The following is a 14,501-nucleotide window of genomic DNA, read 5'->3' as shown; positions in this document are numbered from 1 at the left end:
GCATAGAAGTTTAAATATAAATAAATAAATAAATAAATAAACCTTCTTTATCACTTGCACAAAAAATATCTTTTCAGAACAGCAACTGTGCAACAATATGCACTCTATCCTCTTCTTAGCCCAAGAAATAAAAGAGAATTTGACATCTATAACTTGCTGAAATTATGATTTTGAATTACTAATTTGCATAAGAAACTTGAGAGGAATTAATCTATTAGTTTTCCATCTTCATATCCTCCAGGCGTTATACCATTAATCTGCTTTTAAATATATTTTTATGGAGCCAATATTGCTGTGGCCAAATAATTATAGGTAGTCCTCAACCTACAACCATAACTGAGCCCTAAATTTCTGTTGCTAACTGAGATAATTGTTAAATGAATTTTGCCCCATTTTACAACCTTTCTTCTACAGTGGTTAAGTGAATCACCACCGTTGTTAAATTAGTAATATGGTTGGCTTCCCCATTGACTTTGCTTGTCAGAAGGTCTCAAAAGGTGATCACATGACCCCGGGACACTGCAACCGTCATAAGTATGAACCAGTTGCCAAACATCCGAATTTTGATCATATGACCATGAGGATGCTGCAATGGTTGTAATTGTGGGAAATGGTCATATTTCACTTTTTCAGAGCAGTTGTAACTTCAAATGGTCACCAAAGAAATAGTTGTAAGTTGAAGACTGTCTGTATTCCTCAAAATATGAGTTATATACATCAAGAAATCATAACAGAAACTTATGAAAAAAGAATACAATTTCCACGTCACTCGGTTCTCTATTTATGTTTGAATATGTGTTTTTTTTTTAAAAATCCCAAATTATCTAAAAATTCTTCACCTGTTTGCTAATCCTAGCTTAAAATAAGATCATGTAATTTCAAGTTTATAAATTATCTCATCAATATAGAAATTCTCTATAAATAAATTTATAAATCTCATGATTTAAATTTCTATAGACCTAAATTGATTCTATATTTTCTAGAAGAGAATGCACAATCATGGAAAGAAAACTATGAAAATGAACATAAACGACTCTAATCCAAGCAGGATTTACTGTATATATAATTTTTGTCTCTAAATTTTTACAAGGTACCATCTATAAATAAGATTATCTACAAAAAAAGAAAGGAACTAACATGCCCCAACCATGTTATATAGATCAAGATAAGAAGCTTTACAACCACACAGAACTGAAATACAGAACCTTTGCTGAGAAATACTATTTTTAATCAATATAACCATCAACTAAATAAGCCACAGAAATTTATTTGGGGAAGAGAACAACAGAAAGCAACATAGCATTCAGAATAAAATGAAAAAAGTCAGTCCTGTTTAGCCAACATATTTGTCACTTGAGTAGAGTAACTAATTTAAATTTTATCTGAAGAATAATTATCCTCATATTGAGGGCAAACTGAGAAACAAGCCCTTTTCACAGAAATCTTTCTCAACACATTCTAGATTAGCTAAAGCAGGGGTCTTCAAACTTGGCTGGCTGAGGAATTCTGGGAGTTGAAGTCCACAAGTCATAAAAGGGCCAAGTTTGAAGACCCCTGAGCTAAAACAAGCTGAAAAGCAAACATTTGGAAGCATATATAACATCACTATCTGCTCAGAAGAATGTTACAACAAAATTGTAAAAGCAGGCCTGTTATGTTTGGGAATAAGGATTAATGTGAACAACTGGACTGTTTGTAAAAAGCAGGAAAGAATAGGACCCTATACAGAATAAATGGTATGGTGTGGAATCAGAAATAAGATTTACAGATGGGGAAAATTATTATCAGGAGCATTGAAAGACTACTACATAAGCTGTAGTTAACATTAATAATGAGGGTTCACTATTCCTTGGAGAATCAACATATGATGCTGATATGAAAGGAAGAGTGCAAGTATCAAGAAGGGAAAGTAAAGGTAATAATGGGCATCGGCTGTTTATAACTAATGAAGACAAATATACGATGAGGGAATAAGGCAGGTTTTCATTTTCTAAGAATTTGTAGACAACAGCAAGTGGCAAATTCCTAAAACAGGAGAAAATAGGAAGACATTTTACAGCAGCACAGGTAGTAAAATGGACACTTGGACCCAGACGTCAAAAAAAACAGGCAATGAATTGCTCAAGCAGAAAGAAGAGCAAAAACAATGGAAAAAGCACAGTTGTGTGTCATGCTTTGTTTTTAGAAGAATAGGAGGAATTAGACGTATAAATACCTGAATGGGTATATCAGGGTATATAAAAAAGCATTTATAATGTAGAGTTCAGAATGAGGACAACTAAGTGCATACTAGGCAAGGAAATCATTATTTATATTCAGTGGAAACAGTTGATTGTCTCTTGATTTGTCCAATAGAAAGTGATGGGGATGATTTGGATGATTTCTTCTCATAGTCAATATACCTGTAATACCATGGACCACTGCACTTTTAGGATAGTAATAGTTCAATTTTATTCCACCCATAGAATTGTTTTGTATCTAGTATTCTAACAGCTTAACTATTTCATATAAGAATCTCTTTTTTATACTTTATTTTTCTGCTACCTCAATGTGAAACAAGGCCCATTTAAGAAGCTATGGGATAGGGTGAATACTGGAATTTCTATTACACAAAATGATCAAAGTTAGGTTATCTAGAAAATTACCTACCTTGTTTCAATAATAATGCCACATGAAGTGTATCAGGGATAATCACACTTTTTTAAACAAAACCTGCTTTATGCCACCACTGACACTGTTCCTAATTTCATACAGAATCATTAAACTGAGTTGAAGTATAGGAATTTGGGTAACAATTCTGTAGCCCAATATTGAGCAGTCTGAATGTTTTAGGAGGCAATAGGTCAGTTAAGCAGAATTGCATTTTAACTTTATGCTTATCAATTCTGTACACAATTATAACAGGAAAAAGGGGAAGGGAAAAGAGGACATTGGGGAAAAAAATACACTGTAATCAGAGACTCATTGAAAAGGTATTTGAATTCTTAAGGACCTCCAAACACTCCTGACTATTCTGCTTGCTAGAACCCGTCCTGAATTAGGACAATCTCCTTCCGAGAGCAGTGAAATGAAAATTATACCTTGCCTATTTGCTTCAGGAATAATTTTTCCTGAGTGAATGGATGCCTACATAATGATTAGGACAAGATTATCTTTTTTTGCCTGTCAGGATTGGCTGTGGGCAGAGTTTGCCTGCAATACTGCATTCTAACCACTGCGCCCTCATGACTCATCTTAGAACTGGCATCCATTTTTGCCTGCAAGACATTCTCTCCTCTTTCAGCTTCCACCTGACTCCTACTCCTGACAGCTTCTTAACACATTTCAACTTCTCCTACTCCTATGAGAGTGTCTATGCAATAACTTTTGTTTTTTCTTTCAACTCTATCCCAGATTATAACATACAAGTATTGCATGTACGGTGGTTGCGTAACAAGATGGAAGATGGTATTTACCTTTTCTATTCTGCAACATACCCATTAATTTTATTAATATAATCTTGTATTTTAGCACTTTCTTGGTAGCAACAGCCAATTGGAAATTTCATTCTTGACACAACTAGCAGAATATGGATAAAACTCTGTCCCTGCTATTTCATGAAAAGCAAAAGAAATATAAAGCTACATCTCAGCACACTTTTTATTTATTCTGCAGACTAGTAATTTTTGAGAATTTACCAGGATACACTACCAATTTATTTCTATATATGTGGTAGAGCTTGTTTTTTTTTAAAATGGAAGAATGATACAGGTGGGGGGAAATATACTTCAAATCTCTGCTCCTTTAGTTCTTTGGACCTGGGAGAAGTCTGACAAGGACAGCTCAAAATGTCCTTGTTTTCAAATGTTTTACTTAAGTTCAACCAAGGTTTACTATCATCTTTAGACACAAAAGTAATCTCTAATTTAAAATGCAGCAATTTCATTTAAATTGAATAATTTTACCAGATGGGTTATAACATTAATACAGCATTTTTTGTGTAAATTAGGGGAACGTTCTAAACCCACTCATAATCTTGTTTCCTTAGGACAAGGATATATTACATAGATACAGCTGATGGCTCAAAACTTTCTATAATTTGAAGACAGATGCTCCACAACTAATTGAACTACTGTATTCAGTGAATTGGTGACATCACTCCACCCCAGTACCAGTTCTGATACACATCTATAGATCTATTCAATTATTCACCAAGGAGATTAAAACAAAAACAAAGTTATATTCTGTAGCTGATCTATCCCTTATCAGTCTAGAAATATCAAAGAGAATAATTCTATCGTTGTAAAATACTAAGGCAGGAGACAGATGCCCAAGGTTTATTACTGAACATCCTTCATTTCTCCAAGCAGCAAAAAAAGAATATGATGTAGGTATATGCATTAGTTTAATCAAAGACTATAGGCAATTGCAGCATTTCCTTTATATTGAGAAAGCAAAGAAAGATTAGCATAGACTGAGTAATTTGGGCAACCATATTGCAGTTTTCAGCTAACACTAAATAACTAAATAACTACCTGACAGTCACTTCAGAATGGTTATTGGTTTTTTTATTGTTATTTAGAGGCATGCTGGTTTTGATTATGAAGGCTACATATAATTGTCATGTCCAACAATCACTGGCAGCTGTCTTGTCTGATAAATCTTGGTCTGTTGCTGTTTACTACTTAAGATTTTTTTATGACAACCTGATTACTACCTGTTTCAAATTACTACCTCTCTCAATGTTATTCTGACTCTCAAAGAAATTAACAATCTCTTAGACTAATCAGCTATCCCTCTTACACATGTAGCAAAACAAATTAGAAAAAAATTAAACTATACTTCATCAAACTCAATAATTTTTTTCCTTGTAGTTGTCTACTGCAAAGGTCCCCAACCTTTTCGGCACCAGGGACCGGTTCCGTGGAGAAAGGTTTTTCCATGGACCGGAGAGTGCATGGTTTTGTGTGCTGCCTGCATCCCATGGATGAGGTTTTGCTTGTTTGTGCGGACCGGTTGTTGGCATGCCGCAGCCCGGTACCGGTTCAGGGACCGGGGGTTGGGGACCCCTGGTCTACTGTTTTCCTTAAATGTATTGTTTAAACAGACAGATATTACAGCAATCCTCAGAATTGTCTCACATAAAAACTGTAAAGTAATATACAGGAGTCTGCCCCCCCACCCCCACCTTTTATTCAAATGGAGGCAGCTATACATAGTGTCTATGAAGCCACAAAATACTCAGTGTTGCACATTTAAAATCACAAGTATGTAAAAAATGTTATAAAAAATAAAAAGTGCAATACATATTCTACACTGGCTTTTCTTTTTTTATTCAACCTCAAAACAGGAAAATGTAAACAGAAAAATAAATATGACTATGGTATTAGTGGTGCTATTTGTTTTGCAAACTATTTAAAAATTGATAAAGGCACTAACCAGGAGATAAACTCAGTAATTCTAACCACATTTACATAGATTTAGGAATAACCAAATCACCAGATGTATTTAAAGGAAACCCAGTTTTTAGTTTACACATAACGCACCAGGTGATTTTGGGCCAATTTTACTTTCTCTATGCAACTCACATCATAACACTATTGTATGTAAAAGTAGAAAGTGGGAAAGCTACGCATATTATATAATAAGAATGGAACAACAAATTAAGAAATAAACAATCTCCTCTCCAACTGACCATGAATTTTAAGAGAAAACAACAAATAAGCCTATAAAATGCATTTTCCTTTTTTTTTAAATGACTCTATAATTAATCTTTAACACTTCAGAGATAAAAAGTAGATATGGAGTTTTTGGAAAAAAAGATAAACCATAATTAGTTGTGTAGTGTAATAGCGTTGGGGCACAATGATTCAGCAGTTAAAGATGCTGAGCTTGTCATCTGGAACAGCCTGGATTCGAAATCCAAGTTCTGCACCTACCGTGTTTCCCCAAAAGTAAGACCTACCCCAAAAACAAGCCCAAACTTGATTTTCTGGGGTGGGCCTAATATAAGCCCTACCCGAAAACTAAGCCCTAGTTTTGGGGCGAGGCACACACATAAAAATCAAACTAGGGCGGGGGGGTGAAGCTGCCCCATGTGCTCCATCCCCACTTACCATAGCAGCCAGGCCTCCCATGAATCAACACCTGCCTTACCTTCCTGACCCACTTCTTCTGCAGTGCCCACCGGCCTGCATTTCCAGAAAGGCCTCTGCAACCGAGAACCAAGCTAAGGATTGAATCCGTAGCTTGGTTCTCGGCTTTAGAGGCCTTTACGGAAGGCTTCTGATGGCAAAATGTAGGCCTGGGGGTGCCACATGCATCAATCTGGAGCTCCATTCTCATTGGCAGAGGCATTTCCTTTGGCCGCAGAAGAAGTGGGCCGGCTGGGCAGGGCTGTCAGTGCCACCATGAGGTGAGACTGTGGGACACCCCCCCCCCAAAAAAAAAATATGACCTGGTGCCTCTTTTGGAAGCAAAAAAAAAAGACCAGATCTTATTTTCAGGGAAATACAGTAGCAGTTCGAAAGGATGCAAATGCAAATAGATTAATAGGTGGGAAGGTAACAGCATTCCATATAGCTATGCTGGCCACATGACCATGGAAGGATTATCAGACAATGCTAGCTCCCTTTGGAGATGAGCACTAGAATCAGACACGACTGACAGGAAAACTTTACCTTAGTCAGTGGTGGGATTCAGCCAGTTGGCACCACTTTGGCAGAACCGGTAGCTAATTTTTTGTTGCCCAGGCCCAGAATGGACTTCTGGAAGAGGCATCCACACAGAGAACAAATATTCACATATTTGAATCCCACCACTGATCTTAGTGTAATAGAAATATAAAAGGATGCACCTTTTTACTCTTGTTTCATACTTGAAATTAGATACAAAATTCAGAACTTAATAAAGGAGAAATAACTCAAACGTTTTTTTGACCCAAAACTGGGTTAGATCCAAATGTGCATTCAAGGTCCAATTTCTCTCCTTAAGTGGGTTTAATATCTTTTTTAATGCTTCATTAAAATAATGTTTTTATGATGTTCTAAAGCTGTTATGTTCTGGGATGGAGTAATTACAGTATTTAAGCAACAATTCTGAGTATCTTACCAGTTCTTTTTCCAATGTATTCAGAAGACAAAGAGAATAGAAGGATGGAAAGGACATTATGTATTCAGGAAACATGCCAAAAACATTTAATGCAGTTCATTCTACAATTATTGAATTTTTGGCATGAGATCAAATACCTTTTCATCTTTATCACTAAGCAACATTTAAAATGTATGCATATTAATTTATTGGCTGGAAAATACATTATTACATGGTGCTTTTAAAATATGCTCACCTTCATCACTTACTGCCTGCTGTTTAACCAGCGTCATAGGAGATCTGGCAGGGGGTTTACTTAGTGGATGACGCCAACTTTTTGATGTTTTGTTTTTTTCTCCTTCAAATATCTACGAAAGAGAACATATACTGTATTTAAGATGAGAGAACAGAAATTATGCAATGTATTGTACAATATCTAGCTTTCATGATAGGTATTTTTGGGGAAGGCTCATGCCCAGTCGCAAAAGGTTGCCCCAATTTTGATCATATATACCAGTAGTGGCGAACCTATGGCACAAGTGCCAGAGGCGGCACTCGGAGCCCTCTCTGTGGGCACACGTGCCATCGCCCCAGCCCTGCCTCCCCCCATGGCCCCCTCCACACCAGCAGCCCCGCTGGAGAAGAGTCGCCCACAGGCACGGCCCACTTGAAGCAGCGCAGCCAAGGACATGGCAGCCAGGCAGTGGGGACAAGACTCTGCCCTTGCACCCTGTCGCAAAAAGTTGATGCTGCGGGGCACGGGTGGAGGGCATGGCCGCCATGGCACTGCTGGGCCACCTGGACGATCTGCGGCGGGCCGTGGAAGTGGTGGTGGGTGGCCCTGCAGGTGGGTGGGGGCAGGGTGGAGGTGGGGCAGTTTTGGGACACTCGGTCTCTAAAAGGTTCACCATCACTGATATATACAATAAGACGGAACAGAAAATTCATGGTATTAGTATTATGATTAGCAGACAGCACATATCTTCCAATTGCAATGCCAATTTAATTTAGTTTAGTAGTCTTCAAGAGTAAAAATAGAAATGACTTTTGCCATCACAAAACGGAAAAAGGATTGGGAACACTTGGAGATAAATTTAGAATACATCATTCTAGTAAATGAGAGCATTTAAAAACATGTACAATTTCTACTATTATATCAGCTTGGAAATTGAAAGGGTCTTGGCACCTCCCATTGAGAAGCATTATTTGGGATAGTGGATATTTAACATTTTTCTTAAGATGTTGAGATGGTAACTCATATTCTTTTAGTTGAGGTTATTCTACACTGTTATTCTACACTGTTAGAATTTCAGTAATATCTGAAAATACACTACTTTTTCAGAGAAGAAGTAATTATTCTCTAATTTTAATCTTGATAGTAGCAATAAGGGAGTCCTTGACTTACAACCATAATTGAGCCCATAATTATGGTCATAAGTCATGACAGTTGTAAAGCAGGTCATCACATGACTGCATCTGATTGAATGGTCCTTTTTGTGATATAGTTATGCAAATATAGCACTCATAAAGCAAATGCCATGATTGTTAAGCGAACACCATGGTTGTTAAGCAAACTCATTGTTCGCTATAAGACATTTTTTGGCGGAAATCAAAAGTAAATGCTGGTTTCTGAAAAAATCATAAATTGTGGTCATGTAATTGTGGGACACTGCAAATGGTTATAAATGCAGTCCTGTTGCCTAGCATCCAAAATGTCATGTGATCACTCATGATGCTTTTTTCCAGAAACTGCTTGATAGAGACCAGAATGTAATCTATTAGCAACTTACAGCCATCGTAAAGTTCTGAGCTCCTGGGATAGCCAGGTCTGTCTGCTACCCTGAAGAGTTGTTAGCTTAATGCATTACACAGCTGGTCTTGTGATTAAAGAATATAGTGGAGTCACTAAACAAAGCAAGGTATTTGTGCAAATATTTGAATCACATCTGTATAGAGTCCTTGGTAGGCAGACATATTAGAAAATATTCGGAAACCATTTAGGAATAACAAAAAGTACCCAAGCAAATGAATTAAATATAAGCTAAAATGCAAAATCTCATTATTGAGGAGATGTTTATTAGCACATTATATTAAGATGGAAGGACTGGCTTCTCATCCCTTTATAGAACAAAAATGTTGGAAAAAGGAAAAAAATGGTGCCTTATTCTTGGGTTTAAAATATACCTACCACTTTCTCAGGAATCCTGACAATCCAAAACTGTGCAAGTGCCAAAAGCAAATCTAGTCCCAAGTTATTGCTTTTTGGAGTCTCATTCAAATGGGAAAAAACTAAATACTTAATAGAAACTAATACGCTATAAACAATTATAAAGGCACTAGTTCAAATCCTCGCCATAATCATATACAAATATAAAAAAACTATAGCCACAGGTTATTACATTATCTCATTCTTACACATAGCTCATAATTGCAACATAATGCAGTTGTTGCAAGCATTATTAATGTATCTTAAAACAATTTATGAAAGGATATCTGCCTTATTGTAACAGAAAAATATAAGAAACCAATTAGGGGATTTTATTATTGTTTCTAGCTAAATACTAGGTTTTCTCTCATATTCTATCATCTTTCCTCGTTCTTACCGTTGATATTTCCCCAGGTTCCAGATCACTTTTATTGCTTTCAGCATCACTAATCTCATCCTCTTCTGTGTATACACTACTAATTTCTTCTTTCTCAAAGCTCTCAATTTCAGAAGCAGCATCCTCTGGAGCTTGCCTTGAAATATTTGAAGCTTTTAAAACATCTTGATTGCAGCCAGGATATGAAAGCAAAGCCACTTTAGATTCTTCGGAACAAATATGTGCAACGTCAGAGACTTCTTTCTCTTCCTTTTCAGATTGTATATTATGTGTTTGAGGAACTTGATCAAGTTGTGAACTTGAAGAGGAATGACCTAAATAAAATTCACCATAAAGACAAAATAGACACTAACAATTCTTATTCATTTCATTATTATACAGAAAACCTATCTGCAGACATTTTAAGTTTAGTGATAGATAATTGATTTCAACATCAAATATTTTTAACAGTTGAGAAATAACTGATACTTTTAAACCTTCAGATTAAAATTGAATAAAGTTGTTGCTTCTTTGTTAAATTTTGGAGAAATGGATTTGTTAATCTAAATATTTTTTGTATGTATTTATTGAAACTAGAGTCATTCTACAGGCAAAAAATACATCCTGTGTTGAATACTGTACTGTAATGAAAACACATTTTCATAGATGACGAAAATTTAAACCGGAATTGTTTTTGCTAGGAATATTAAGACCTAATTATGGTAAAGAGAATGACTACTTAATATTACATGTTTTAACAGCTGCAAGAATTGTATTTGCCCAATTTTGGAAAAATAAAAATCTACCATCTGATCAGGCTATAATTACTAAAATTTTAGATTGCGCAAAAATGGATAGATTAACATTGGAGATGAAAGAGAAAGATGATTCGGTTTACTTTAAAACTTGGGGAAATTTTTATCAATGATTAGAGACACGTTAGAATGTGAAAAGAACTTAAAATTATAGAATAGATGATAGATTTTTGACTAAGTTTCAGTTCTTAGGTTAATAACATCTTTATTTTTAGTGATTTTTAATTGCTAATGTTGACAATTATGATTAGTTGAGATTTTATTAATTACGTTTATCTACATAGAGGAATTTTATCTGTTCATCAATCTTTAGTAATATGGTTATAGTTAATCTTATTTTAAAATGGGCGAGTATGATATAAATTATGTTTATTTACTATTTTGATCTGGACGGTCGCTTGTTTGTTAAAGTATGAGATTATCGTTGGAGGTTACCCCACTACTGTACCTACCCTCTTTCCATCCCAAATCCCCCATGCCCCTCCCCCCATACCCGCACTGTCCCTATTCTTTCCTCATTTATATAAAATCTAATAAAATATATATAAAAACACATTTTCATAATGAATACTATAATAAAAACATATTTTCTAGTATCACTTCTTTTTACAGTCCACAATATATGTTGCCCACTATTATGAACAGTCTCTCTCTCTCTACCCATTTTATCAAATTGTTCAGACATTAGTATTCTTGAAAGTAGAGACTCAATGAAGATTACATCTTCCATTATAATATTAAAAATGCCAAATTAGATTCTCAGTCTTCCATGAACAAAATTAATCTTTTCAACTTTAAGGAAGGAAGTTCTAAATCCAACTCTATGTTTTTAAACTATTTTATTAGCTTAGCACAATTCAATTCTAATCCTTGGTAAACAGTTACAGAACAAGCAGACTTAGACATCACTTCTTTAATAGTAATATAAGCAAGGAAAGAGCCTTCTATTTAATAGGAAAAACCAGGCTGTAATTCCAGTAGTTTTGTGCCATGTAACAATATGCTTACATGGAACACCGTGAAAACTATATATTATAAGGTACATAGGTACTATATTTGAAGGCCCTTTTTGCAATTAAATCCCTTCCTAAATATATTTTATATATTAGTAGTTATTATTTTCCCTGTTATTATCCACTCCTGAGCTGTTAGGAAATCATGAGATAAAGTTGAAACTTTAAGAGCACTTAGCAATAGTTGGCTTCTGAATTATTATTGCTTTATTGGGACAACATTCCATTATTTATTATTGACAAATATTACAAGGGTACTAAGCATAACATAAATGATCATGATTGTGTAATATCGCTGCAGGAATAAAGAAGCATAATGGAACAGAATAGGGTATAAATTCTCACTTGCATATTTATAGAATCACAACATCAACAATCTGCAAAATATATGAAAAATAAATACCATTTATCTCACCCAGTATCTTTTTGTTATCCAATAAATTTTTATCTATGTGCATGCTGCTTGGGACTTGTTCTTCCCCAGAAGGCACTCCTGTGTCTACTGGCTTTACTTTTTGTGATGGTTTGTCTTTGACCTTGAAGCAATCTGTAGCTGCTTCAGTGGCTGTGATTTCTGTACCAACCATTATGGTTGATGGCTTCTTGTCTTCAGGAGTTTTAAGCTTTTTTGATCGTGATTGGGTATGCTGGAAGCTGTTATAAGAGATACTGCTGTCAAAATGGAACGTCTGGCTTGAGTAAGATAAAATATCTACCAATAGAAATGTTCTTTCTGCTTGCTTCAAGAAATGAAAAAAAATGACATTTTTTCATCTTTTTGTGTAGAGATAGTGTTTACAATTTATTAAGCAAGAGATTAACAATAGATTGAATTTAACCTTTTAATCTGTCATTACTACACTTTAAAACTAGCATTAAACTAAAATGACCTCAAATAACCCCGCTGAAGCAAGTTCCATAGCTGGTTACTTGGTTCACCGTTATTTAGAATGTGACAGTGCTTATAATCGCATTCTATCAATCTTTAGCAATGATGCTCAGTCACAAAATGTGGAAGACACTTTGACAATTGACTCTTCTGTAGCATTTACAGAAAATATACAGGGTTTTTTTTTTACCAGTCACAAGTACAGCTTCAGCAACAGCTCTAACTGAATTGAACTACATGTAGTAGTCCTCGATGTACAACCACAATTGCTCTCAAAATTTCCATTGCTAAGCAAGACAGTTGATAAGTTGAGTTTTGCTCAATTTTACGACCTGTCTTGCCACAATTGTTAAGTGAATCACTGCAGTTGTTAAGATATTGATATTGTTGCTGAGTGAATCTGGCTTCCCTATTGACTCTGCTTGTCAGAAGTTCACAAAAAGTGATCACATGATCCCGGGACTCTGCAACCATCATAAATACAAGCCAGCTGCCAAGCGTCTGAATTCTGATCATGTGGCTACAGGGCTGCTGTAATGGTTGTAAGTATAAAAATGGTCATAAGTCACTTTTTTCCGTGCCGTTGTAACTTCAAACAGTTACTAAACAAATGATTGTAACTCAAGGACTACCTGTACACACTGAGAATTTATTTCTATAGTAGAAACTACTAGACTACAGTATATAAGATTTTAGAAATTATATTTAGCTATTAAGATTATACACAATCAACAAAAGATGGAGAACATGACTGGTGCTCTTTCAAATTCTAATGCACACATATTATTGCTCTTTTATTAGCAAACTGCTTCTATCTGGGGATGAATTCCCATCTTTTGACACATGCTGCTGAAATGGACTATTACTTAACAAAAAGAAAGTTTCCCATTTTTAGAAAAATGGAAATAGATAAGTCTCTGTCTGAGAGCCATCTTAATTTTACCCAAAGTTTTTCACTTGAGCATGATAAATAGCTCTAGAAAATGTATCTGAGTGCTGAAGCGTGTGAAGAGTGTCTTCCAGAACAATTCCAATATATCTGAAATTAGAAAACACTACTAGCTCAAAGCAAGAATTTCAAACCAGTATATTTTTGCCAGCACAAATCATTTGTCACAATAATGATTTCCATCTTTACATAAGTACCTTAAATTAAGCAGTATTAACATAAATGATTGCAACACAAATATTATCACTTAACTTTTTCTTTAACCTGGTGTTTCTATATACATGGGATTCTGTCTGAAAATGTATTATTCCCAAGAGTAAAATTATAATATTTTTCTGTGACATGTTAGAGCAAAGATGAAACTGAATATTTTATTTTCATTTTGGAGATAAAGATCTCATGTGTGTCCTCACTTGTGTGAGGACTATTAATTAAGCAGCACAAAAATGCAACCACCAGTTTAGCATAGTGGATAACTGCAATCCATGTACACACATCTGATAAAACTTTCAACATAATTACTACAATGTATCCATTTTTAATTTTAACTTTACTATCCAGATAAATATAGGTTGTACTGACAAGGAAATAATTTCTCTGCCAAGTACAAATAGTAGTTGTATAATAAATATGCCAAACTCTGTAGCAATATAAAATTAACACTGAACAATTATATGACCTGCAGTTAAAGCTTATCAAGTTGTAAATGCTAATATGCATATGTATTAATAATTAGATATGAGATGTTTGTTTAAAAGTGTAATATCCTGCAAGAATTGTAATTTTTGGAGAGAAGATTATCAATAAAAAAAAGAGATCAAGCACTGGCGTATCTATCACAGAAGTCAAGCAATGATTAGGCAACGATTCAATCATTTGCTACATTGGAATGAGAATAGGAAACTTTTAAATAACATTCCCAGGTTTGATATAAGAAATAATTCAATTTCTTTATCAGATTTGGAGATCAGTTAAAGCAAAACTCATTCAATATTTATTCTGAAAATTTGGGGTGAAGGAGATAATCGTAATCAATTCAGTAGAATTGAAAAACATGTATGATCATTAAAAGTTTTATTAATCAAATAACAATCCTCAAATTATTCCTGCAAATTTGTATAAGTCTAAAGAAGAACTGTGGTTTCTCAAATAAATTTTGTTGAGAGTTCTCTTGTTCCAGTCAAA

The 14,501-nt window shown here is 34.8% G+C and overlaps 1 protein-coding gene across 1 annotated transcript in view; it reads right to left on the bottom strand.

Moving 5' to 3' along the window:
* KDM4C (lysine demethylase 4C) overlaps window positions 1-14,501 on the bottom strand; it is a 165,925-nt gene that overhangs the window by 59,736 nt on the left and 91,688 nt on the right. The window contains exons 10-12 of the mRNA XM_015828501.1: window positions 11,894-12,132; window positions 9,672-9,985; window positions 7,325-7,436 (exon numbers count right to left, since the gene is read on the bottom strand). Coding sequence (XP_015683987.1) covers window positions 7,325-7,436; window positions 9,672-9,985; window positions 11,894-12,132 — 665 coding nt within the window. The remainder of the gene's footprint in view (window positions 1-7,324; window positions 7,437-9,671; window positions 9,986-11,893; window positions 12,133-14,501) is intronic.

Source organism: Protobothrops mucrosquamatus, unplaced genomic scaffold, assembly GCF_001527695.2.
Source record: "Protobothrops mucrosquamatus isolate PMUCROS unplaced genomic scaffold, P.Mucros_1.0 scaffold_225, whole genome shotgun sequence".
Lineage (NCBI taxonomy): Eukaryota > Metazoa > Chordata > Lepidosauria > Squamata > Viperidae > Protobothrops > Protobothrops mucrosquamatus.
The sequence above is the reverse complement of the archived record's forward strand: the minus strand, read 5'-3'. Positions and strand labels throughout refer to the sequence as shown.